We start from the raw sequence: 25,545 nt of genomic DNA, 5'->3' as shown, positions 1-25,545 counted from the left end.
TTGAAGTCACCCAAAACGGTAAAGTGTTGGGATCCAATTGACATCTCAATGATTTTGTCTAAGGTTGAGAGGAATTTCGATCTGGATCCTGGGGGGCGGTAAATTAGCAAACCTTTAAAGGTAGTTTTACTGGAAATGCGTATGGCAAAAAGGAGAGCCTCGCACTCAGAGAGAGTTGTCTCTGATGTTGTTAGTTTAAGGTGATCTTTGTGTATAATTGCTATTCCTCCGCCTTTTCTTAATGGTCTATCTAGCTTGCTTACGCAGTAGTTGTTAGGCATAGCGTCTCTGAAGTCGGGACCGGAGGATTCGTCTCCCCATGTCTCGGTAATAAATAATATATCCAAATCATGCGAATCAATGAACTCGGCGATTTCAAATTTGTGCTTAGGTAAGGAACGTACATTTATTAGAGCTGCAGACACTGTAGGTGGGGGGGTTGTAGGGTGTGTAGGCAGCGTCTCAGTACATGTGGGACATTTAAGCAGTCCAATGCAAGAGTTGTTGTAGTTAAGGAGGGGTAAGGGATGGGCTTTCTCAGCATTTGATTTATAACTGAGGAGTTCTGCGGAGGAGTAGGATAAAGGTGAGGAGTTGGTGATGGGCCGGGGACCAGGAGGAGCAGGGGGGGTGGCCCTAGGCCCGGACTCGGCGCGGACGAGCGCAGACGAGCTTGCCTTATGCGCGCCTTCGGCTCGCAATCGTCGCGCCCGCTGCGCTCGTCAGCTGCGCTTCCGGTTCCTGTGCATGTAAATAGTATTGGATTGGATAGCAGAGGGCGTGTTCAGCTCCGATGGGCGTGTCCTGTGGCCGAGGGCGGCGTTGCTGTGGCAACCCTCTCCGCAACAGCAATGGATCTGCTGAGCGGTCGGGTGCGAGCAGCGAAGCTGTGTTTCACAGACTCATTACATCCAAGAAAGGATAAGGTAAATTCAAGACAATTTCCAATCATTCATTATTTTAAAAAAAAATATTTACCAAGTTCTGAAATGCACAAAGAATAAAACGCGCTTTTTCTTTTTTATTATAGAATTTTTTCTTACATGCACTATATCATATAGTGACATTTAGTACTTACAATAACGAGGTAAGCCCAACATTATGAAAAGCAATAGTTAGCAACATCGATTCCCCCTGACACCAAGAGTAATAAAGTTTCCTTTTTCTTTCTCTTTTCCTTTTCTTAACAGACCCCTGACGAAGGGGCAGATGCCCCGAAATGCATCGGGTTTTATTGTAATGTTTTCTAATATTCAATGTATAAATTCATAAGTTTGTTTCTTGAAAGTGATGTAAATCAAATAATTTTCAATGAGTAATTTTTCATGACGATTGTAATGCTATGAACCTTTGATGACTCACATTGGATAAAAGAATAGTAACCTGATAAAAGGAGTACTTCATTTTCAGTAGTGCGTGTTGGAGTCCTGGCGGCCTTCAGGCGTCAGGCCACATACAACTTATCACACAGTGTGCAGGCACTAATCTAACACAGCACACATACCGTTTGATAATTCAGAAGCTGATTATTCGTGTGCAGCACCCGTTCAAATACATTGTTCCTTCCCCCAGTTTGACAAAAAGACCTTGAGGCTAGGAGGCGATAAACAGTTTTATTTAACTTATTTATGTCAATATGTACTTGGCGTTGCGTCCAAATACATAGCAGAGCAGCATCCCGTCTAGAAGTAGTGGCATTTGGTATTTCTTTAACCCGGTCTGCTTCAATTGTTGAAAACCCACACTTTTGCCATAGTGACAACAAATGCTGTTCTGTTTGCACATAGTTACGTAATTCAAATAAACACTGGCTATAATATGTGGGTCAATCTTTTGCTAATTCTAGCTCTTTTTTAGTAGGCTTCTTGTACTCACTATTCAGCATTGCTATTGCAGAACAGTCTCTGTATTCAGTGGAGGCATTCCCCTGGCCTTTCTTTTTTGAAAGGAGAACTTTATTTTTTGCAATTGAAAGCCACTGCTGTAAACAATCTTTTGCATAATGTGAATCCTATGATGGGTCAACATTTAAGTGTATACTTTCTGTCAAGCGTTCAATATCATCTATCTCAAGAGAACCAAATCTAGGCCACAGCCCTTCATTCCCTTTCCATGTCCATACTAGCGCGCAAAAAGGAGTTACATATTCTAAACGATTTGTATCTTTTACAACCTGAGCTGCAGGGCTATCTGCTGGGAATTTTAAATCCTTCTCTAATGACAGTTGTTTAAACAAATATTTTATCTTTTTCACCATGCGAGGCCTTACCACCTCCATAGTTCCTTTAAAATTGCTGGTGACCATTGTGCCCTTCACTCACAATTTTAAACCCTGAAAGATAAACAGATTTGTCTCCTGGAAGGCAAGATTTGTTAAGATTTAGATATAGAGACTTGAGAGAAAAAATCAGCAGCTGTGGATCACTTGGACAGCACATAAAATAATTTGACTTCTCTGATGCAATTTGTTTTGACATCACTTAAAGACGCATTTCAAAGAAACATAGCGGGTCAATACTTTTAAAGATCAACACATAAACATAATTAAATACAGTCAATGATCAATGACAGAACATCACAAATTTGAAAATCATTTCCTTGTGTCCTGCAGCCAGCCAATAGTCAATGCTTCCCACGCTACACTCTGAGAGGGTTGTTTTTATTTCTTCGTCCCTCTACTCTTGGATCATAAATTATTCTCTTGCCTAGGCTCTCCTGTTGCGTATGGGGTCCCGTAGACCTCTGTCACATATCAACTCCAAGGTATTGATACAGAGAAATATTTTAATGATGATAAAAATTTCAATCACTGATGGAAAAGAATTCAATCAATGATGAAAAAAAAATCAATCAACGTTTCTCTACAGTCCCCTAGTTAGATTAGATGCCAATTACTAAACCCTCTCTTTAAAAAAAAAATACTATGTTCTAACTGAGCATTTGAAACACTGAAAGGTCACTCCAGCAAGTTATTTTAGCTTTACAGCCTACTTACCAACTGTTGACATTACAGTCCTTCAATGCTTCTCACTTCTGACCCCACTTTGTTGGGTAATAAATCCATTAAGTTGGGTAATAAATCCTCCAACCCTCCTCAGAGCCACGCAAAGCAAACAGACCCCAGCTGCCACAAAACACAGGAAATGTTCTTGCACCTTTGTCTGTTTATTGGCATGCCAAGGCAGAAGGCAGACGCAGTGTCACGTCTTGGAACAAGCTTCTTCTACCCCTCATATATATTCACAGGAGAATATATAGGGCAGAAAGTGCAGTCATCAGTAAAATCATGAGATGTGGACAAGGCCAAATATGGTTGTACATATACAAATAGAAGTGTCATGCAAGCCCAGGACATAGAAAAATATAAGGGCACAAGGGACCAGAAAGCAAGTTTAACCCCTTGCATGCTGATGACGGCCCCCATCCGTCATGCACTATGGCGCTCGTGTGCTGATGACGGCTGGGGGCCGTCATAAACCCGCCCACTCGCGATTTTGCCGCACAGTCGCGGAATCGCGACAGCATGCAAGGGGTTAAGCAAACCTGCAATATTCAGAGGCTTTTCACAGGTGTTAACTCAGGACGTGTCAAAGAGGGCAATGCAGGTCCTGGGGTCAGACGTTCATAGATTTGTAAGGGGAGGGGTGTTTAGGAGCACAGAGCAAGCAGTTTGGTCAGAGAAGACCTAGTTAGCTCAGTGGGTCTGAGACAGTGTGGAGGAGAATATGGAATTGATTCACTTATTTGGCTGATGCAACCATATAGATATATATTTTTGCTCAAAGAAGGCTGGCATAATGATGTCTGCACCGTGTGGTCACTCCCTGACAAATTCTGGTGGCCAGTCTTGTTCTGCTAGAAGTATATCATAGCCCTTGGAAAGTAGCTCCCAAGAGAGTGCTTTCACTTTTCTTGGTATGTCTCCCTCCATCCAGAGTGTTATTTCATATAACCTATGTGGAGAACTAACCCTGGTATCTGCAGTTTCAACTTCAATGTTTTCATTCAAGTCCACTGTCTCCAGAAGTCCCTTCAGGATCTGGCGAGCTATTGTTACTTCTGCTGCGCTGTCCAACATTGTCTAAGCCCATTCTCCGTTCTTGAGTTGTTTCCTCAAGATCCTCGGCATGTTTGATTTTTAGACCTGCTACCTTCTTTTTGGTGAATTGAGGTTTTGGTTTACTTTTCTGAACGTGTTGGTCGTCTTTGGACTTGACGTGTTCTTCATTGTTTTCTGACCGTCCTCTTCTTTCGGATGTCTGTGACGATATCTGAAAGGTACGAGAGGAACGTGTATCAGTATCTTGATACCTGTCAGGTTTTCTCAAATTATCCCTATTCATAAGGTTATACCTCTTTTCGGAGGGCTCCTTTTGAGGAGAACTACCACGGGAATCAGAACGCTTCTCTTTTGAAGTTTGTTTGCTATTTTCCAACTTCTTTTTAGAAGTAGTAGGAATTATTTTAGTAAAGACCATTTCAGGACTTTCAGACAGTTGTGGTTTCACTGTATAATTCTACTAACCTTTGTATATTACTAAGTAATTCATCGTCCGACAATGCTTCAATGTCAGGGTCAGGTGTATAGCCGGCTATGGCCGACCAAGTTGCTCCTGGTCTACCTAGTGGACCGAGCCTGGTTATGTGTTTTAAATGTTTTAGGGCTCCTTTAAACCAGAGCTCATGCTCCTGCTATGTGAGTGGAATTTCAATATCCTCGAAAGGAATATATTCCTCTGGTGGATCATCTTCTTTGTAGAAGTGAAACATACGTGTTACTGGATTTGCTTCTGGGAAGACTATCCACGAATAGAATACTTCTGTCTGGTCATATTCATGTGCCTCTATCACAAAAACTGCTCTACCACCTCTTGATGATAGGCCATGTTTTATAAGTTTTATAGTGATGGCTTTCCTTAAATTTGGAGAAATTATTACAACATTCTCATTGGTTTCATGGAAACCTGTAAAGTTAAGAGCTGCTTCGGCGTTGTGGCCTGTAACTCCACCGGTTTCGGTGTTGTTGACTTCGTCTGCCATTATTGACTGAAAATTGCAGAGCAAGTTTCAAGGGAACAAAGATAAGGTGCACAATATTTTGGAACACTGTATCCTTCAACGTTGAACAAACCAAAAAGCTAATACATAGGATTTTTTGTCCTACTCAGCTATAGCGGATATTATCCCGTTACCCACTCCAGACGTCTACTGGAGTATTATGTGTAAAGGAGTCTCTGTGAAAAGCACAACTGAGTTACTTCAGTATATAGCATTAAATTAGTGCCTTACCAAACCGTTGGGCGCCATGTAGTGTAGTTCCTATATCCCCAATAGGCTCTGCGCATTGGAATAATATACACTATAGTTTTGATATAGGGCTGAGGTCCCTATGTCTCTATTGAGTATATTAAACTTAATTGTGTGTGCCAGCTAACTCGGAGGTCACTAGAAACTTTCTTGAATGAACAAGACAGGATTAGTTTCTGACAACCGCATAAACATGAAAACGTTGCTTCCCTTAGAGTCGGAACAATATCTTCAGAGTCGTGGAAACAATAGATAACTATTTCACTCAGTCAATCATGCATGCTCGTTTCTACAGAGTTGCACAGAAATAGAGAGACGGACGTTTCAATAAAAAGGGTTTATTGAGCAGTCTTTTTTCTAATGCAAGAGCTATGAACTGCTACAATCGTAAGACAGAATGCGAAGTATAATGTGTACAGCGTAAACAGTAATATAAAATAATACTGTAATAGTATGGTCTGTTGCTATGACATATATAAAAATACATACATAAATAACACAGGCTAAAATACTCAACTGGTGCTTCTAAAATATTCCTACCCCAGTGTACCTAACCTAAGTGTAGTACGAGGGAAGAAGTAGGTGCTGTTTTAGCTATAGTTTAGTTTTGTTTTGCTAAGAATTGCCAAGGGTTTCTATAGGTTCGAATCAACTCCATACCTTAGAATGAGAGAGGTTGGTATCTCTTTTCTAGGACTCGATTCTCTAACACCCCACAAGGGGAGTCAGAAACACTGGAGCTGGATTCTCGGCGAGGAGGATGACAGCGTCTGGTCAGTGCGTCAGTTGGGAAGATGACTTCCTGTGGGACTTGCTGTGGCGAGCCGCATCGTACAAGTATGTAGGCGAACCGCACTGTGCCTTGCCATAGCAAGTGAAGGTATATTTATACCTTGAAGGTGTTTAGGAATGCCAGTATTGACGTAGAGGTCGGGCATATGAACATCATGAATGAACCCCTAAGGCAGTGTTTCCCAAACTTTTTTGACTTGTGGCTCCCTTGACCAAATTGGCAGTTGGCCATGGCTCCCCACCATTTTTTTACTGGTGGGCGGGAAGCCCGACCTCTGGAGTACTTCCTGTTGACTATTTAATTTTTCAAATTGTTGTCTAATTAATGTTTTACTTTTTTAATTTGGAAACAGGGTAAAATAGAATCATCATTTCGGCCAGGGTCAAGCATATTGAATCACAAAGAGGAGGATATTAATGAATGTAGCAAATTTAAACGGAGCAGAAACATGCCCATACAGCACATATAACAGAGCTCACACATGCCTGCATGCACCAATGATGCAAATACAGCAGACCAAAGACAAGCTGTAGCTGCAATTGCAGCAAAGCACAAATCATTTCTGCAGATGCTGAGTACACACGCATCCAAGTAGCAAATGCAGCAGAGCACATTCAAGTCATCATAGCAAAGCACAAGAGAGCACACACACATACACTACCATTCACATGGCGCGTGAATACATTTCACCACTTTTTTAGAAACGTTTGATCCTTTGTGCTAGAAACTATTTTTTTCTGCTAAAATCTGCAGATTATGCAACAGATAATGGGTTATGTGGCAAGTCAATAATTGTGAGGAAAAAACTGCAGCCACATAAGTGCTCAATTCCTAATTATATGTTAAGAGCGTTTTAGCCTGGGGAAATCCAAACTCAGGGTTCAAAACATAACGTTGTGGTTGGGGGTTGTCCTTACTAATACTTTTTTATTATTTCCAAAGCAACCCATTGAACCATCTACATAAAAACAATTGTTTAAGCAGCATGTTACACTCTGTGATTTGCAAGAGGCACATGTCCCTCTGCTCTGCTTTATGATGAGTGACAACTGGGATTAGTCAAAGTTTAGTTATCTCTCAAGGAGATACATTAATTGCCAGAGTTAAACTGACTTATTTTATGATGGTCTTATAATTGCAGGCAGGTAAATAACTCGGAAGTCGTTACCATTAGCCCTGTATTTCAAAGTACATTGCGCACCCTGAACCCCAAAGCATATTGAAATTAGTTTGTTTATCATTAATTCTTCTGAACACCGGACAGAATGTTACTATTAAGTGGGATAGCAAGAACAGTTTTAATAATGAAAAATCGAAATAACAAGTCTCCATGTCTCCCCAAGGTAATGCAATGCTGACGTGCGTGCGCTAGGCTTCTATAACTGTAGTATGGCCCATTGTCATTCTGTGTGAGAGAATCGCCACAGACAGAATGACAATGGGGCTAATTGACAGACTGCAGGTCTGGGAGGAGAGGTTGAAGCCTCTTCAGCACTTCAAAGAAATGTGAGCTGGCCTCCAACAGCGAGTGCTACAATTTCCACATCGTGCCGTGGCGCCCCTGGCTCCTCATAACGGCGCACCGGGGCGCCGCGGCGCACAGTTTGGGAATCACTGCCCTAAAGAATAGATGTTCATGCATAGTAAATGAGTTGTTGGAGAAATCAATATCCAGGCGAGGGGAAGTCCATAAAGCTTAAGAGTCTGGTTTTCCAGCAACCCTTTGTGACGTAGATGAACTGATGTAAGTAACCATGCCTTTATTTGAGTAGCATGGACTATGCCTAAATAAGGACTGGATTTCTATGCCTATATAAGGGCAATGTGAAATGTACCTATATAAGGGTATGAATCGGGAAATTCATACAGAATCTAAATCGATACACAACACTGGAACCATAGACTGGGCCTATACCCTCCCAAGGAATAACATGAAATACAGATTTGAGTTACTGGCACTCACAGGGTAATACTGTGAACACGGATTAGAGTTAATGACATTCCCAAGAATGAACTCGAAACATAAATCTCAGTACAGGGTTCATATGTCAATCAAGTGCTCTGAGCATAGGCCTCTAGGTACTACTGTTCATCAGAGAATCACAGAGCAAAGTCTCTAGTCCTTGTATAAAGACAGCTCAATGACCAAGGTGGCAAGAAAGGTCTGGAGTAAGAACAATCACAGGGAACTGGAGGGAATTCACTGAAAGAAAACTTGAAGACAAGTCTATAGTCTTGAAGATGCTGCTACTCCAACCTGCTTACTGTTATTAAAGGATAGTGTGCCCTAACCTGATATTAAGAACTTAGCCTAGTACTTCAACCTGTCCTAAGTTTGAAAAAGGTCTCAAGATTTTGATTGAGGAAGTCACTGAAGAACTGGAGTAGCTGAGCAGGAGGAGGAGATGAAGGATTGGTCGAGGGAGCTGGAGCCAAGGGAATTACTGTAGCAGCTTGAACTGCAACAGAGAAGTGCGCTGTTAAGGTTAGGTCGATTCTGCAAGTGAGCAGGTAGCCAGGAAGTTTGTTTCACAGGGAGCGTACGCCAATTAAGGGGCTCGGGTTTGGTTGTGCTTTATATAACCTATTCAGGGTCGAATGGATACAGTGAGATCACGTGTGGCATGTGGCGCACATGGCAATCTGGAAGGTTCTCCAAGACTCCTGAAGGAAACACATGTTAGTACACTGGCTTTAAACTTACAGGAAGAGCAGGTGCAAACTAATGGATGGAATCACTTAAGAGGATCAAACGTTTCAAATTGTCTAAACGTGCACGAGGGAAAACGCTGTAAGACCCTAGAAACAGTGTGAGCAAGGCAAGCAATTGGTTCACATGTTCAGAGAATGGTTGCAACCTCATGAATAATTGAATCTAGGGATTGGGGAAACTGGTGCATGGAATAATAGCGCACCATAAGGCACCACAGGCGTAGCATAACAAGAGCCCTGCCCATGAAGCCCACTACAGAGAGGGCTGTGACAGAATGTGCCATAAATCAACTAGCCCAAGCGCCTCTAGAAATTTCACCATGGGCCCGGGCCTCCCTGGTTTTGCTAACCACCCGTTATAGGATTGCTCAGAGGAAACTGCAACAGTAAGGAGCGAAGGTCTCGGAGGGTGATAACATGCAGCCTACGTTTGATGTAAATCGAGTAGAAGTTTAGTGTCAGCCCCTCAAACTACCCAGTTTGTGAGACGACTGTATGATGAAATCACACAGGTGTTTAGCATGCATGCCTTTTTAACACCGGTATTAGAACAAACGTGTTGCTACGATGCGTTCCTTTTGCACGCAAGTCATTACAACGATTTGCTTAGAGGGGACTGGACTTTGGATTAGTATTATTTACTATTCCATCTTCAGTCTGTACAACAGAAAGGAAGGGGTTGGCCTTTAAATCCAACATTTCTCCACCAATAGACCCCCTGAAGCAAGTCGTTGTAACAGCTTACGAAGTAAAATGAATGGGCGCTAATAAACTGCCTGTGTTGTAGAGGCACAGTGTGATTCCGTCGTCGTGCTAGAGGATGTTTCCCCTAGAAGACATATCTCCCTTACTTGTCAACCGACATTTGTTGGGGGTGAATGGAGTTGACTTCTTTAGTGGGGGAACCATCCCCTTGAATCAGATGTATACCCGAATGTGCGAGGATCTTGTATCCATACCTGTCTAACGCTTTACAATTATTGCCTTTCAGGTCAGTCTCCTCTATCAAGACAATATCTGGGGCATGCATTCTAAGGTATTGCATAACCGTTCTTTTTTAATCCTACTGCCCAGACCATTAACCAGGACAGTACCAGTAATGAGTCTCCAGGAGAAATTTTAGGGCTATCACCTCTTTCTCCCAAAATACCTTTGGGCTGGATCCCCATCTAGAATGACTCAGTCCTCCATTCTTTCAATGTCCCTTGTTGGTAACTGTGAAAAATATAAATAAACCAAAACCAAGCATCCTTTTTAATAAACTTCCCCTTCCCAGCTGACCTGCATGGCAAGTTCGAAACTAGCTACCTCCTCAAATTTCAGAGTGCCTTGCAGGTGGCCTGGCCATGGCCCTGTCGTATGTTCATTGTTTCATATGCCGTCTTCAAGGAGCAATGTCTATTTTGTTGCAGATTATCCCAGTCGGCTAAATTATGGATCTCTGTTGTCAGGGTTTACCCGAACAGCTCCCTCCTCCTTCCCGGGCTACTCTCATCATGGGCTGTTCCCTGGTGCTTAAATGATATTCCTTGATTTTTGGTTAGGGTCATCTTCATCACCAGCTTCATCTTCCATCATCTCTTGAGACCCGTGTCTGCTCTCCTGTCTTAACTGATGCTCTCTCACTCCCAGCCCTTTTTTACCCTTATGAAAGCTGTGCTACTGTTTTTGAACTCTTAATGTGAAAGCCAGAAAAAACACCCATTGCACTCCCCTTTCACGTAAAGTGATGCATGAAAAGGGGCTGCATTTACAAGGTCATGAAAACCTACACAGGGTGGCTTTGTGTGACCTTGTAGATATGGGCCAGCACACAGCGCCACCAGTGCCTCAAAAAAGTGACGGTAGGTAGCAAATATGCCCGTAGGTTTTTAAAAATAGAGCAAAGGCTGGAAGCCTAAGAATTGAGTCAACAAAGCATTTGAGCGAAATAGGGCACATGTTCATTTGTTTAAGGGGTGATGAATGTACAGTTTAAACTCTATTAGTTTCACATTTAGGGTCATATTAAAGTGTGCAGTGATAGAGCACAGGACATTTTATTTTGTAAGCTTTATTCTGCCTCTAAAATAAAGTGACCTTTTTCTCAACTCTACAAATGTGTGCCAACCTCCCAATTACAGTTTGGAGAGCACTTAGAAATGCTGCTTTATTTTGAAAATATCCATCAGAACACAATCTGAGAAGTATTTACCAACCAGTCATAAAAGCATGAAAACCCTTACCCAGTTTCTAGGCTTTCTGGTTTTGCCTTACAGAGAAGACTCTGAGTGGTGTGAATAAGAGAGTTCTATCGATTTCACCAAGCATCTTTTTTTGATGTATTATTCATAGCATCCTGTTCAGAAAACATGTTTTAATGCTTCCATGACACCGTTTGGATCATTGCCAACTACATATTGCATGTGGTAATGATTTAATCTTTAGCATGCTTGGTATTTCACCATTTCAAAATACACTTTATGCTCTAAAATGATCACTTCACTGCATTAATTTGACTGTTTTGGGACCTGGAAACTTTTACCTTTGCACAATAAAACAACAGTTTTACCATTAAAGAAGTTTCATTAACAGCAAGGCATAACTCTGAAATGCCTCTGAATAAATATATATAATTTTTCTCTATTGTAATGTCAACCCGCATTTTCTGTCTTAGAGCTCGTAACACGGCTTCTACCATGCTCTTGGCTTCTAGATGCTTTTATAAAAGGGTTCAGATTTACCACACGCAATTCTGACCTTCCTTTACCATTCGCACGTACGCTGGTAATCTGAGTGAGAGAGTGATGGTGTGAGTGAGTAAGTGAGTAAGGGCCATATGTATGAACACATTTTCCCATAGACGCAGAATGAGTAAATCCCTTTGATACACCTGGCCCTAAGTGAATATTCTTGTACAGACTACACAATGAATCATCACTAACCGCATCTGTCAGCATTTGTATTTCTTCTAAGGAGAGGCGTGGTGCAGGGCCTGAACGTCTCATGGTTCGAATCCTGGCGCTGGCCGCAGCTCAGTTCAGCATCATGTGACTCTGGGCAATAGCTCACTTAATAAATCCCCGGCTGGATGTCTTAAGGGGGCTATCAGTTCATGCTTTGCAAATGTGGAAATATTCTAAACATAGACCGCCGAAGTGGTTGGGCTCTGTTGAAATGTATGAATAACATAGAAGATGATCCTTGAGGAATCATTCACTTTAACACTTATTATTTAAAGATTGTCACAATCGTGAACCCACCAATTTTGAAAACGCAACAAGGTTATTTTCAAAATTACTTCATTTTATGATTTATCATAAATTCAATTAGGTAAAATGTATCAAATCAATTTTTGTGAAGAACCTACACATTATTTAGATCACATCACATAAGGCAACCCAATTACTACTGTCTTAGTTCTTCCAGTATCCACAGTAGTGTCTTACACCCTTTGTTCACAATGGACAATACGAATAATTCGCCATACATTGCAGATAATTCATGATATTCAAACAATTTATTCTATTTCCATTAGTGACTTCGTAAAAACACAAATGGTGTAATGGTGTCAACGTTTCAGTCTCAAACAATTAATTCCACGAAACCATCCTCAGGATGTTAGGCGTTGAACCCACAATTTAGAGCACTGGGTATCTCTTTGGGCCATATGTATCAAGGCCAAATGGGTTCGCAAACGCCGACATTCGCAGAATTTCGGCGTTTGCGAACCCATTTTCGCACAATGGTATGTATGAAAGAATTTGGGTGCAAAATAAGGAATCGCAAAATTTGCCATTCCTTATTTTGCGATTGCATTTAAGGAATCGCAAAATTTGCCATTCCTTATTTTGCGATTGCATTTAAGGAATCGCAAATTTTGAGATTCCTTAAGTGCAATGTATGAAGCAAAAAAAAAATCCAAAATGCCCTTAAGGAATCGCGAATTACCACCAACTTGTAGTTGGTGGTAATTTGCGATTTCTTTTACAAATGCACTTTATGCAATTTGTAAAGGTGCCATGTGACGCTCATACATGCCCTTAGGGCATGTATGTGCGCCATATGCGCACACATGTCATTTTCAGGGGTGCAGCAGGGTGTTCTTGAGACACCCCTGCACCCTTGAAATTATTCTCAATTTGTGATTAGTTAATTGCGAATCACAAATTGCGAATCATTTCACATTCCTTCCTATGGGCCTCCTTGCCCATAGAAATGAATGGGAAATTATTCCTTAATTGCGATTAGCAATTTGCTAATCGCAATTTAGGAATTTTAAGAAATCGCTAATAAAAAGCGAATTTCTACATACATACCATTTTGCGATTTCTAAATAGCGATTCCTTAACAATCGCTATTTAGAAATCGCAAAAGGGAATGTTGATACATCTGGCCCTTTGTCACTTAATCCTCCAGCCAACAATATATCTTCTCCACTGAAACTAATGGTGTTCTTCAATGTATTCCATCTCTTTTGAATACCGCAGTTTATGAGTCAATCAATAGTCCTACATTCAGCATTCCGGCGTCGGAAATGTGATTTATAGAGCCATGTAAGGCCACCTTGCTTAATGTTGAATGGCTTCAAAAATCTGGAGTAATGCAAAGCAGCGCAAATCACTGTGGTGCGATACTCTGCCCTGGGAGGGCATTCCATGGTCATTACTTGGGTATTCCAATCACTCTCCAATGGTTTTTGATACATTCCCAGACTTCCCTAAAGTGGTAGACCAGAAAATGCACCAAAAAGATACGCCTTCTCAAGGGAGACATATTAAGGTGAAATATTTGTATTTCTCCTCGTTCCTTTCTCTTTCCAAGTGTGCTGCATTGTGCAGCACACAGAGAATTGGGAATACGCCTCTCAGGACTGTTTTTGTGCCAGAAGGTGCTCCTTCCTGTACAAAATAACCCTGGCATCCTTGCAACATGGTACAAGGGTGCCTGCATTGGTAGTCAGCCAAAATGGCACCAGCGCAGGGACAAAGGTAAGAATGTGTCGTATTCTTTTAACTATGGAGCACCCCTGCCCTTTCCCTGTCATGCAGCGCCAGGCAGCAAGATGACTGCATGAAATTCTAATAAATATGCCCCTAAACTTCAACTAAAGAACCAGGGCACCAGGGTATAAAAATAGGGCCTCAGACACCAACTCTTCAGTACACTTATGGACCTGTGGATACGCTGCCAGGAAAAACACTGATGTGCTGCTGGAAGGACTGCCACTCTGCTGGACTGATGCCCTGAAAGACGTCTGCCCTGCTGGATTGCTTCCCTCTTGTCCTGCTGCTCTTCTACCTTCCACCTGGGTACAAGGACTGGATCTTCAACTGTCACAGGACCTCCAGAGTGACTCATAAGGGCCCGTTTTCTGGCTTCCTGCTAAGAGCGACAGGAAAATCAGGATTCCTCCATTTTGAACTGGCACCTGGACCCAGCATGAGTGAGTCCTGACCCTCTAAGTGGTGTCCCTCTAGTCCTGGACCCTTGGATATGGTGCTAAAGGTATCTAAAAAGTCAAAATCAAAAAGTGGGGACTTTTAGCTAAAAACTCCTCTGAGAACCAGGAGGAGGCTGGGACCTACCTGCTCACCTATCGGGCCATGGTGCATCGCCAGTCGGACTGATTTTGCTGCTTCTTCCTCTACATTCTTACCCTCACCAGCAAATCCTTTTCAACGGTCCTTCACAAAAGGGGTATCCGGCCTTGTGGTACTATCTTTAGCTACAGGCCTCTGCCTGGTTCCCCTGGAGATTTTCAACTTCCATTTCAGCAACTAAGTCCAAATACAGAAATCTTCACCATGGCTTCAACCCACTGCAATCCGACAGCAGTGCTCTCTCCTCGGACACCTGCTGCAGCCTTGCCCTGCTGAACTTTACCTTCTCAGAATATTTTCCTCAGAAATGTTTCTAAGTCCGAAAGTGAGCACTGAATGGGCCCTATCCACTTCCTGCACCCAAACTGTGCTCCATTGTGGTGTCCATATATTTTGCACTACCAAATGTCTGCGGTTGGGTCTTTGATCTTTTTTTTAATCTTTTTTTATGAAAAATTCTACAAATCCATATTTCCGGTTCTACTGATTGGATTTTTATCTTTTTGATATCAAATCATTTATTACCTTTTACTCTATTTTCTAAATTGGTTTGAGATTCTACTTGTGATGTGTTTTCACTTTATTGTGGTATGTGTGCTGCATAAATACTTTGCACATTGCTTCTATGACTGTTTATGGTGCCAAGCTTCACAAGGTTAACCACAAGTTAAGTTAATGGCTTTTTGTGATTCCCCCTGCAAGGGATTGATACTCTTACTTGACTAGGGCTCCCACCCCAGTCAACCAACAACCCAATTTCTCACATTGTTGCTACACAAGTCATTTTATTTCCATGCAGTCACATTATCGGGCTCACATTTTGCATATGTTGGTACAAAAAATGTTATGATGAAGTAACAGCCAACACATGTTTCACCCAGCCTGGTATATTTATCTGAAGTTTTTAGTTGTAGTAATATATGCAGTTATGTTGTTATTATTATATCAAACCAAGACTATCCTTTCTTCCTTATCCATTTCCTGTGCTCCTCAGACTTAGGAGATGATGCTCAGTGCCTTAGGATCCTAGTGTCACTTTAACTCTTATGAAAATGTACAGACCCTTGTTAGGAGTGCCACTTAATTCTGATGAGACCAGTAACTGCAGTTACCCTCTGTAATGGCAACTAACACCAGGGGTTGGGGAAAGGCCAGCTTATTCCCTGGACCACTGGTAATGATGGACAAAGTACAAACATGTAACCATCTTTTAAGAATATGTGCACATTATTGTTTGGATATATTGTGAACACCTTAATCATTCATTATTGTAAGGAATATAACAGTAATTTATATTTTTCTTTCAATGATTTGTTAACAGTGCTCTGAGTTGCCTCTAAAGGTAACAACTGGAAAGATAACATAAAGAACAACTTTTTGCATAACTAACCCATATTTTGTGTTAATGTAAAAATCATTGTCAACCAGAATTATTAATCAAGTATGCCATTTTCTTTCACAATGAGTTTAACAATGAAATAAGCCAATAACAAAATAGATTTACCTCTCTAACATAAAAGAATCACATATATCCGGTCGATCAATACAGATTGTAAATCTCTGCATTAATTAGAAACATTTCACTTGCATAGTTCTGAATTATTGCTTTCATTTTTTGCACAGCCAATGTATCACTATTTACCTGATTGACTTGTGCAAATTGTTGCTGTTGCAATTTGCAGTCATTCCGCATGTTATTTTGTACTGGTCAGGCAATATAAGTGAGAGTTCAAAATGGCAATGGTACCATTACAGTCCATGGAATCTGGAAATTATGGTGCAAATTTACAGGAGCAGTAGTGCCATCTATGTAACCTGTAAATGATGGAACAAATTCAAATCCACTCACAGTCAATAGTCAATGCCATTCAGCCTTGGATTTGGTTGTAAAATCAAGTCACTGATTTACCAATTATTCCTTTTTAGATCTGGTCTAATGATAACTGTAACTGTCTTGCCAGCTTCATTTTCTCTCGAACACTTTTTAAAAATCATATAAAGGTGTTGTCAATCAACTCTCTTTTGTCATGTGTCATTCCCTCCTGCACACATCACAATGTATAGGACAATGTGTCACCACAATTTTCTTAGTAGATACTTTCACTTTGAGTAACTGCATTTTTCTGTTGCACATATAAACATTCACCTAAAAAAATAGCTCCCCAAGAAGAACAATGTTAAGACACTTGTTTGTTCCAGTGACTGCTTGTGCCTATGTATAGTAGAATGTCATCAACTATTTCCATAACAATGAAGACATGTATTGAAAGTTGCGGTGTTTACTTTTCATCATAAACCAACTTGTATATGCCCATCTCTAGAGCTTTAGGAAGGACATTTCAAGGAATTACATCTAGCAGAAGAGGGGCACTTAGTAATAACTTTACTACTTGTACTACAGCTTTGTGACCCCTGAAGAGAATGGTGCTGACTCAAGGAATACCTTGCAACAACTTGAAGTACTACAGCTTTGTGAGGCCTTGAAGCAGTTAGATCTGATTCGCCAGGAACAACTAGAAAACAACTTTAAAGTACTGAAGCATTTTAAAAAACTTCAAGATATCATACCTGCATTGAAAGTGATAAATCGTAACAAAAACTAACATTGATGACGGAACAGCCAAGCTGTACTAAAAGCAATTTACTGGAACACATATATATATAGCCATAAATATTTTTTTGAAAACTTGTTACGGTCAAGACTGAAGGCACATAAGCATAAATGACTGCTAGTAACTATATATGATAGGTTGACAACTTAGATTCTGCATAGAATTGAAGACCTTTATTGAAAGTTGAGATGTTGACTAATTATCGCAAGCGATCTTTGGCATTGTTATTTATTCTATGGAAAACAAGCTCAAGTCAACAATCAAGTATATGCACATTTTATCAGGCCCTAGAGGAGCACCTAGTAACGGCTTGCAGTATTAAAGCTTTTTGAAAACTTCAGACTTTTACACTTTACTCAAAAGAAACATCTTGTAAAGACCTGCCAAACTCAAGTTTTCTTAAATAACTAATAGTAAGAATGTATATATATATCCCAAAACACAGTCCAATAACATACGCTCTCAGGACAAAAGGCAGGACTCCAGTCTGTAGTCCAAGTTTATTACACAATGCGTTTCGACTGTAAAGAGCCTTGATCACGTGTAAAGTGCACATCAACAGCAGTAACTGATTAAGTTTCAAACGAGTAAACAAAATAAAGGAAGGACTGTGCCTATTGCCAGAACCTTGGCGGCCATGATGTAATGGTAAAATACATATTGCATTGCATGTATTGAACAGAATTAAAGTCATTCAGAAAATAAGATGCACATTGCGTATGCAGTAATGCTCAATACCTATATACATAATTGTACAGAATTGCAGTATTTATACTGTCAAAAATACATTGAGAGGCTAGTACTGTATATAGAAAGCCCTCAAGTGCATAATAGGTAGATCTGTATCCCAGCAACTTAGTACTGTGAGGGAAATACTGTCGTAACCTGCCAAAGGTGGCCAGTGCAACAATGAACAGAAGATGGTAAATTACCCCAATCTGTAAACAGTGAGTATCATCACCTAGTCAGTTACCCCCAGTAAGGAGACACTTCCCATGTTGTCACAAGAAACATTCTAATGGTTGGCCAGTGCTCCCCCCCCCCCCCCAAATAGGTAAAGAAACAGTTCCAAAACTAGTGGCAGCCGTCACCGAGTCAAACCATAACGATCATACTGTTTAAAATGGAGACCATGAGTCTAGGCTCATAAATAACAGAAAATGGTGAAAAAATGATGAAAAAATACACTGCTCAAAGGAATAAGAAAGTGACTCATGCACCTACCAGTTACCTGCTAGTGAAGAATCTACTCTAACGATGTGAAAGGTGTGAAGGGGGAAAAGGTTGCCCGTGCAGGTGAGTACAAGTGAGTGGGCCCCTTCCTTTTCTCTTGCAAAGGAAACAAAAGAAAGAAATGGGTTAAAATCATGTAACAGAGTCTGATTGCAAAAACAATTATCACATTCCATTGTGAAACATTTAAAAACTATTCCTGATGCACACCTTGGCCATGGAGGAAATAGGAAATGAGGAGAAAAGCCACCTGACTGCTATAGGGACAAGTTAATAAAGACACAGCCGCATCTATTGAATGTGAACAGACAAATCTACAAGGAGGTGTTAGGACCCGTCCTTTAAATGTATAGACAATTCCTCATCTATGTTCAAACCTCCTGGGCTCTTGATTTGAAAATCGATAATATATCTGGATTCCCGTTGCCTGAATGTGAGCAATCTATTTCCTCCTCTCGGATTTTGGGGGATTTGTTCGAGATTCAGATAGCTTAAATCTGCTACATTAGAGAAATGTTTGTCATGGAAATGACGTACAACAGGATATTTAGGATCATTGTTCGTAATGGCTCTTAGATGTTCTAGGACCCTTTTTTTGGCTGTACAAGTTGTGCTCCCAATGTACCATAACTTGCAGGTTCATGCGATAGCATAAATGGTAAAGCTAGTACTGCAAGTGAGGAATTGTGTGATTTTTTTTGGTAACTCCCCTGTACTCAAGAACTCCCCTAAACTTACTGTGTCTACAAGCCGTGCAATGGCCACAGGGAGCAGGCTACGAGCAGACAAGACATGTCGGACAAATCTAACCCATCAACACAGCCTCTGGAAGAAAAAAAGAAAAAAATTCGAGAAATTGAAACGTAGTGAAACGTAGTGAAACGTCGTAATGGTCGGAGGCAATCTCCCTGCAGAACTACGTTGATCAGGCAATGGCATCAAGTGGATTAAGGATATTCATCTCCCCAACTTATGAGGCCCCGAACCCTAAAAAAATGCTCGAGGAATGGTCTAAATATTCGGCGTCGTGCTCCAGGAAGAATACATGCTTATTAAATATGCCTGGATGGACAGGGAGGAGATACTCAAACAGATTAAGGAAATCATGACTGAACTGCAACAAATTATGGACATTGAGACAATCAACAAACCTCTCGACTCTATGAAAGAGCACTTTAAAAGATATGAAGATGAAATCAAAGCGAGGAAGCACCAAAAATTGAATTGAGATTGCAGAGATTATGAGAGTGGCAAGATACTTACCTTCAGTAAGAAATATGATCATCTGTACACAACCCAAAATTCCAACGTTGGGGTAACTCCAGACATTATGACTAATATAATCACAGAGAACTCAACCATCAGTGACACGGAATCTGATATCTCTGGAGGGAATACATCAGGAGAAGATCGCAACCTAAGACAAGTCAATTTTTTACACGAGTTTTGGTTCCTACGGAAGGGCCGACAAATATTGAGAGACATCCCACCATCGAGACCACGGGGACAAGGACACAGACAAGGCAGAGGACAGGGAAACGCCAAAATAGAAAAAAGAGACTCCAACAATGTTGGCAATACAGGCAGAGGAAGGGGCGCAATGGGAAATCGCAAGACACGCTCCAAAAAGAACTACTAATGGATATGGAAATGGTAAACATAGCTGCAGTTAACCTTTCCAAAAGATCTATGAGTGATGTGGAAAAACAGACTTTGTGTTTAGGTCTCTCCTTTTGTCCCTCATCCCCTTTTAATTACACTGGGACTAGAATTAACCTCTTCAAATATGTTAGGAAACTAAAACTAAAAATAAATCATAAGTTGAAGAGCTTGGGGCACAACCAGAGTAGGAGAAACAGCAACAATGTGACAGACAGAATAGTGAGGAAAAAAGTGAACAGATCAGAGCCACACAAGCCCTTGATAGTATGGAGGTAGAACATGATGCAGCTGCACGCACAGACGTTAAAGTTAAGTCAACATTTTTACCCTTACTCCCTCATGACAATATCGATACCTTCCATGATTGTACCATTAAGGCGCTCATGGACCTGAGACTCAAGACTAGTAAACAACAAAGAGGCCCCAACACTAATCTCTCTCCTGCACAGAGACAGGCACTCAAGGCATTAACAGAGGACACCAATATTGTCATCCGTCCAGCGGACAAGGGTGGGAATGTAGTTATCCTCAACAGAGATAATTATATCAATGAGGCCTTACCCCAACTTGATGATAACAGATTCTACATGCATGTTACTTATGAAATATACAACCACAGTATCCCTGACATATGGGACAAACTGATAACCTGGAGGGACATGCGTCTCCTGGAATGGGAGGAGTTCTGTTACCTAAAGAAAGATCATCCAAAACTCCCTATACTGTACCTTTTGCCCAAACTCCACAAGGATAGCACTAGGCCACCAGGAAGCCTCATAGTATCATCCATAGGGAGCGTCACTGACAATTTCTCGAAATATGTTGATCACTTTTTGAGAGATTTTGTCATATAATTGCCTAGCTATATAAGGGACACAATGGATTTTCTGTGTAAAATGGAAAACCTGGTATGGAATCCTGATTATCACATCATTGTCCTGGATGTACACTCGTTATACACTATAATTGACCACCAGCAGGGTCTGGAAGCGTGTGACTATTTTCTCAAACACAGGCCATTGAGGTATCACGAACATAGTTGCATGATCATTGAGATGACAGACTTTTGCCTCAAGAATAATATTTTTTCATTCAACAGTGCCCTCTACAGGCAGGTTACAGGCACAGCTATGGGATCTTGCTTTGCTCCCAGTTTTGCCAGTCTTTTTATGGGTTACTGGGAGGAAGACATCTTTGCCAGTGCTACCCTAAAAGAGGACCTCCAGAAAGTCATCATGTGGCTTCGTTACATCGATGATTTATTCATCATCTGGAGGGGCTCAAAGGGTGAGGCAGCGGAATTCATTGAGAAACTTAACACCAAATATAATATCCTCCTCACTGGTAGCATTGATGCTAACAAAGCTGAATATCTGGATGTCTGCCTAAAGATCAAACAGAGGATGATATGTACTTCTCTCTTTCGGAAGCCCAGGGCAGGGAACAGTGTCCTACATGCCCTCAGCAGTCACCCTGAGGCACTCAAATGGAGTATACCCTATGGAGAGCTGCTGAGGGCCAAAAGGAATTGTAACAAGGCTGAAGCCTACACTGAGGAGAGTAAGACTATCATCAGCAGGTTCAAAACCAGAGGTTATTCCAACTGGGTTTTAAACAAAGCAAAAGTCAGAGCAGAAGGGGTGGACACAACACTTACCTTGTCAGACAAGCTGGAGACATATGAGGAAGGAGAGAGTGAAAACACACATATGATTCTCACATACAACCCTGTCTCCTAGAAAATTAAACGCATTGTTGCCAGACACTGGGATATCTTGAAAACGGACTGTGTTATAGGTGACACCATAACTGAGACACCAAATATAACATACAGAAGTGATACCAGGAAGTATTGGCAGCTATCTTGGGACTTGGGTTGAAGCTGAGTCCCACAATTTTTTATTTTTAAGAAACGGGGGCAGAGTAGGAATACCCTGACTTCCCCATATATGGTGGCGGGGGGGTTTAATTGAATATTGGTGCAAATTCTCGGGTGGGCTTGCAGCTAATTTTTAAAAAAAGACATGCATGCTCTAACATGTTTTTTGGATTAAGCCCACGGGTGGGCTAAATCCCTGGGGCAGTTTTTATAATAATGCGGGGGTGCCCATGCAGCTCACCCGTGCCCTGGGGACCTTCCAACTCCCAGGAGCAAACTTACTGTAAAGTGATGCGGGGAGACTGCACAGACCCCTGCAGCCCCGGGGACCACTGCCTCCCTGAGGCTTTATTTGAGAAAGAAAGCGGAGGGCGTGCAGACCTTTCCCTGAAGGCTCAAGGGCTGCAACCTCTTTGGGGCTCTAAATTTAAATAATGCAGGGACCATGTGGACCCCCCCACAGCACCAGGGGCCGCTACCGCCCAAGGCACGATTGCAGAGTGGTGGAGAAAGGAGGTGTGGCTTCTGAAGACCCCTAAGCAATTGAGCTTTGTTGGACATACTAGAGGTAATAGGGGCAGTCATTGGCCCCAAAGGACGTCCTTGTGGGACAACTACCCCTCCTGTTACCCCTCAGTAAATCTCACACTGCAGGATTGCTTAGAGGTCTTTGTGGCCCTGAACCCTTTGTCTAACACTCTGCAAACACGCCTCCTGGCACACTAATACTTGGGGGATGAAGTCCACTTGGCCGTTGAGGATCCATGGGGGCAAACAAACCATTCTGTTACCTCCAGTAAGTCCCACACAGTAGGATTTCTAAGAGGTCTTTGGAGGCCACCACCTCTTTTTTTACTACTCTGCCAATGTGTCTCCTGGCAATGAATGGAAGGAATGAAGTCCTCTTGGATGTTGAGGGACCTTGAGAGCCAAGAAGCCCTCCTGGTTCTTTCTGTAAGTCCTCCACAGCAGGATTCCTGAGAGCTGGCCAGAGGCCCCATTCCCTTTCTCCACCAGTCTGCAAACACCATTACTACTTAAAAAAACATAGACATTCTCTAAAAAAAAACAAAGGTTACAGGGATGTTATGTTTAGGAATTAGCATTTAAAAAACCTTAGAAAATCACTGGAAAAAACAAAAGTTACAGGGACGTTATAGTTAGGCTCCGGTTTTACTCATACAAAACCAGTGAAATGCAGCTGTTGTAGTTATCTGATCTAACTATAACTCGCGTCCCCGCAATGCACTGCTTATGACCTCACATATTACATCACTCATGAAATGGTCAGTGACATCACTCATGACATCTCAAATAGCATCAATGATAACCTACTCCAGTGATTATATATATATATATACTAGCAGCCCGCCCAGGCATTGCACGGGGCAGAAGGGGGCTGGGGGCAGCATCGCAGCAGGAGTGGCACAGCAGAGCGGTCGTTTTGTTGGTCCTGGCCGCTTCTGCCCACACTTTGTTTTCCCCGCCGTCCCGACTTTGAAGAAAATGCTTTTTGAGCACTCAGTGTTTATGGCCCCCACCCGTCGTTGGTCCTGGCCGCTTCTGCCCACGCTTTGTTTACCCCTACGTCCCGACTTTGAGGAAAATGCTTTTTGAGCACTTAGTGTTTATGACCCCCGCCCGTCGTGGTCCTGGCCGCTTCTGCCCACGCTTTGTTTCCCCCTACGTCCCGACTTTGAGGAAAAGGCTTTTTGAGCACTCAGTGTTCATGGCCCCCGCCCGTCCCTCGGTGCGCACCCGCGGATGCTTCTCTTACCTCTTCCTCCGCTTCTCCCCGCGCTGCTGATTTTACCGCTCCACTGCTCCTCCGCTTCTCCGCTTCTCGCCGCTCCGCAGCACCTCCCCGTGCTCATGTCCACCGCTGTTCCTTCGGCTCCTGTACGCCGCTCCTCCCTGCGCTGCTGATGTCAGCACGCACGTCGCGGCCGGCCAGCGCTACTTCCAAAGGACTACTTTTTTTTAATCGTAAATTTTTTTATACATTTTTTTTATATACCCTATGTCCTTCTGCTTGTCCTGACGTTTTCAAACATGTATTGGGGGTTTGGATTGGTGGTGTAGTTTTCAAGTTTACCTGGCTCAAAGGTCACAGTTCTCTCTTTATAATAGTAGTATATATATATATATATATACATATATATATATATATATATAGAGAGAGAGAGAGAGAGAGAGAGAGAGAGAGAGAGAAAGAGAGGGAGGTAGATAGATAGATAGATAGATAGATAGATAGATAGATAGATAGATAGATAGATAGATAGATAGATAGATAGATAGATAGATAGATAGATAGATAGATAGATAGATAGATAGATAGATAGATAGATAAATGGATCCGCACAACTAGAAATAATAAAATACATTGCACAACTATAAGGCTTATTATTTTAAAACATCACCAATGAAAGGGTCAAATCAGTAAATATTTTTATACATTAAATACAGGCACCTAGCAGTCATGTTTAGGTGGCAAATATATGTTTCATTTATTTGTGTGGCATATGCTTGCAATAAAAAAACTTAATTAACCACTGGACAGCCTGCTAAGACCAGACCTATTAAATTTGCTAATGCTTGCTTAGAAGTACAGTCATCATTCACATGTTTCTTTCTCTTCATAGGTCCCCGAAGGAAAAGTGGTGGTTCTCTCTTTCCGGTTTATAGACCTGGAAAGTGACAATTTGTGCCGCTATGACTTCATCGACGTGTACAATGGACATGCCAACGGGCAGCGCATTGGCAGGTTTTGTGGCACTTTCAGACCTGGAGCCCTGGTGTCTAACAGCAATAAGATGTTGGTTCAAATGATTTCAGATGCCAATACAGCTGGGAGCGGCTTTGTGGCTATGTTTTCTGCAGCAGAGCCAAATGAGAGAGGTATTTTGCTGAGCGTTTGAATATTAAAACCTAATAATAAAATCTGTAGGCTGTATTTCTGAAAGCAGCATGCTGGCATTATTATATATTTCTCTTTGAATTTAATGCACATTTTCATATAATAGTTTATTCCCTATTATCTGTGACATATGTATACATGTGTATACATTCTTGTTTTGTACTACCAATGTTTTGCTTTAGTGGCATTGTCGGTTTGAAGCAATGCACACTCCCGTACGTTTTTTCTTGCAAAAAAATACAATTCCAAAAGCAAACTTTTTTTTATGTTGACACATTGGCGTTTACAAAGTCTGCAAATGTAATGTAGAAACAACTAACAAGTCAAGGAATCAGGAATAAGGGTGAGCAAGGAAAGTTTGCATAGATTTCTATAACAGGCCTTCCTTGGAATCCCTGAGGGTTTGAAATTGGGTTACTGGTTGACTGTGGTGTGACACCAGGTCAAGCAGCATCCACAGTCCTAATCAGGTTAAGGAAAGAGCAAATCCCAAATTAACCGGTGTTCAACCCCCGGTAGCCTAGCACAGAGCTGTCAGGCTTAACTTAGAGGCAATGTGTAAAGTATTTGTGCAACACTACAAACAGTAAAACTGAAAACACCACACAATAAAGATCCCACACTAGGCTGCAAAATATAGCTTAATTTCTTAAATACAACAAGACCAAAGTGACAAAAATCCAATAATTAAAATCGGAGTTATGAATCTTTATAGAATTAACTGTAAAATACCACCTAAAAGCAGAAACTGCCAAGTGCAGCTATCTGGTCACGCTGGACTGGGTCAAAGACAGACTCTCAGGCTGACAGCGATGGAGCACAGGTCAGATACAGTCCTATATCAGTCC

The 25,545-nt window shown here is 41.6% G+C and overlaps 1 protein-coding gene across 1 annotated transcript in view; it reads left to right on the top strand.

Annotated features, from left to right (window-relative positions):
- PCOLCE2 (procollagen C-endopeptidase enhancer 2) overlaps positions 1 to 25,545 on the top strand; it is a 402,867-nt gene that overhangs the window by 175,193 nt on the left and 202,129 nt on the right. Inside the window, exon 3 of the mRNA XM_086943719.1 lies at positions 24,423 to 24,678. Coding sequence (XP_086799845.1) covers positions 24,423 to 24,678 — 256 coding nt within the window. The remainder of the gene's footprint in view (positions 1 to 24,422; positions 24,679 to 25,545) is intronic.

This window comes from Lissotriton vulgaris, chromosome 11 (assembly GCF_964263255.1).
Source record: "Lissotriton vulgaris chromosome 11, aLisVul1.2, whole genome shotgun sequence".
Classification (NCBI taxonomy): domain Eukaryota; kingdom Metazoa; phylum Chordata; class Amphibia; order Caudata; family Salamandridae; genus Lissotriton; species Lissotriton vulgaris.
Note: the sequence above shows the minus strand (reverse complement) of the source record. Positions and strands in the feature narration are given on the sequence as shown.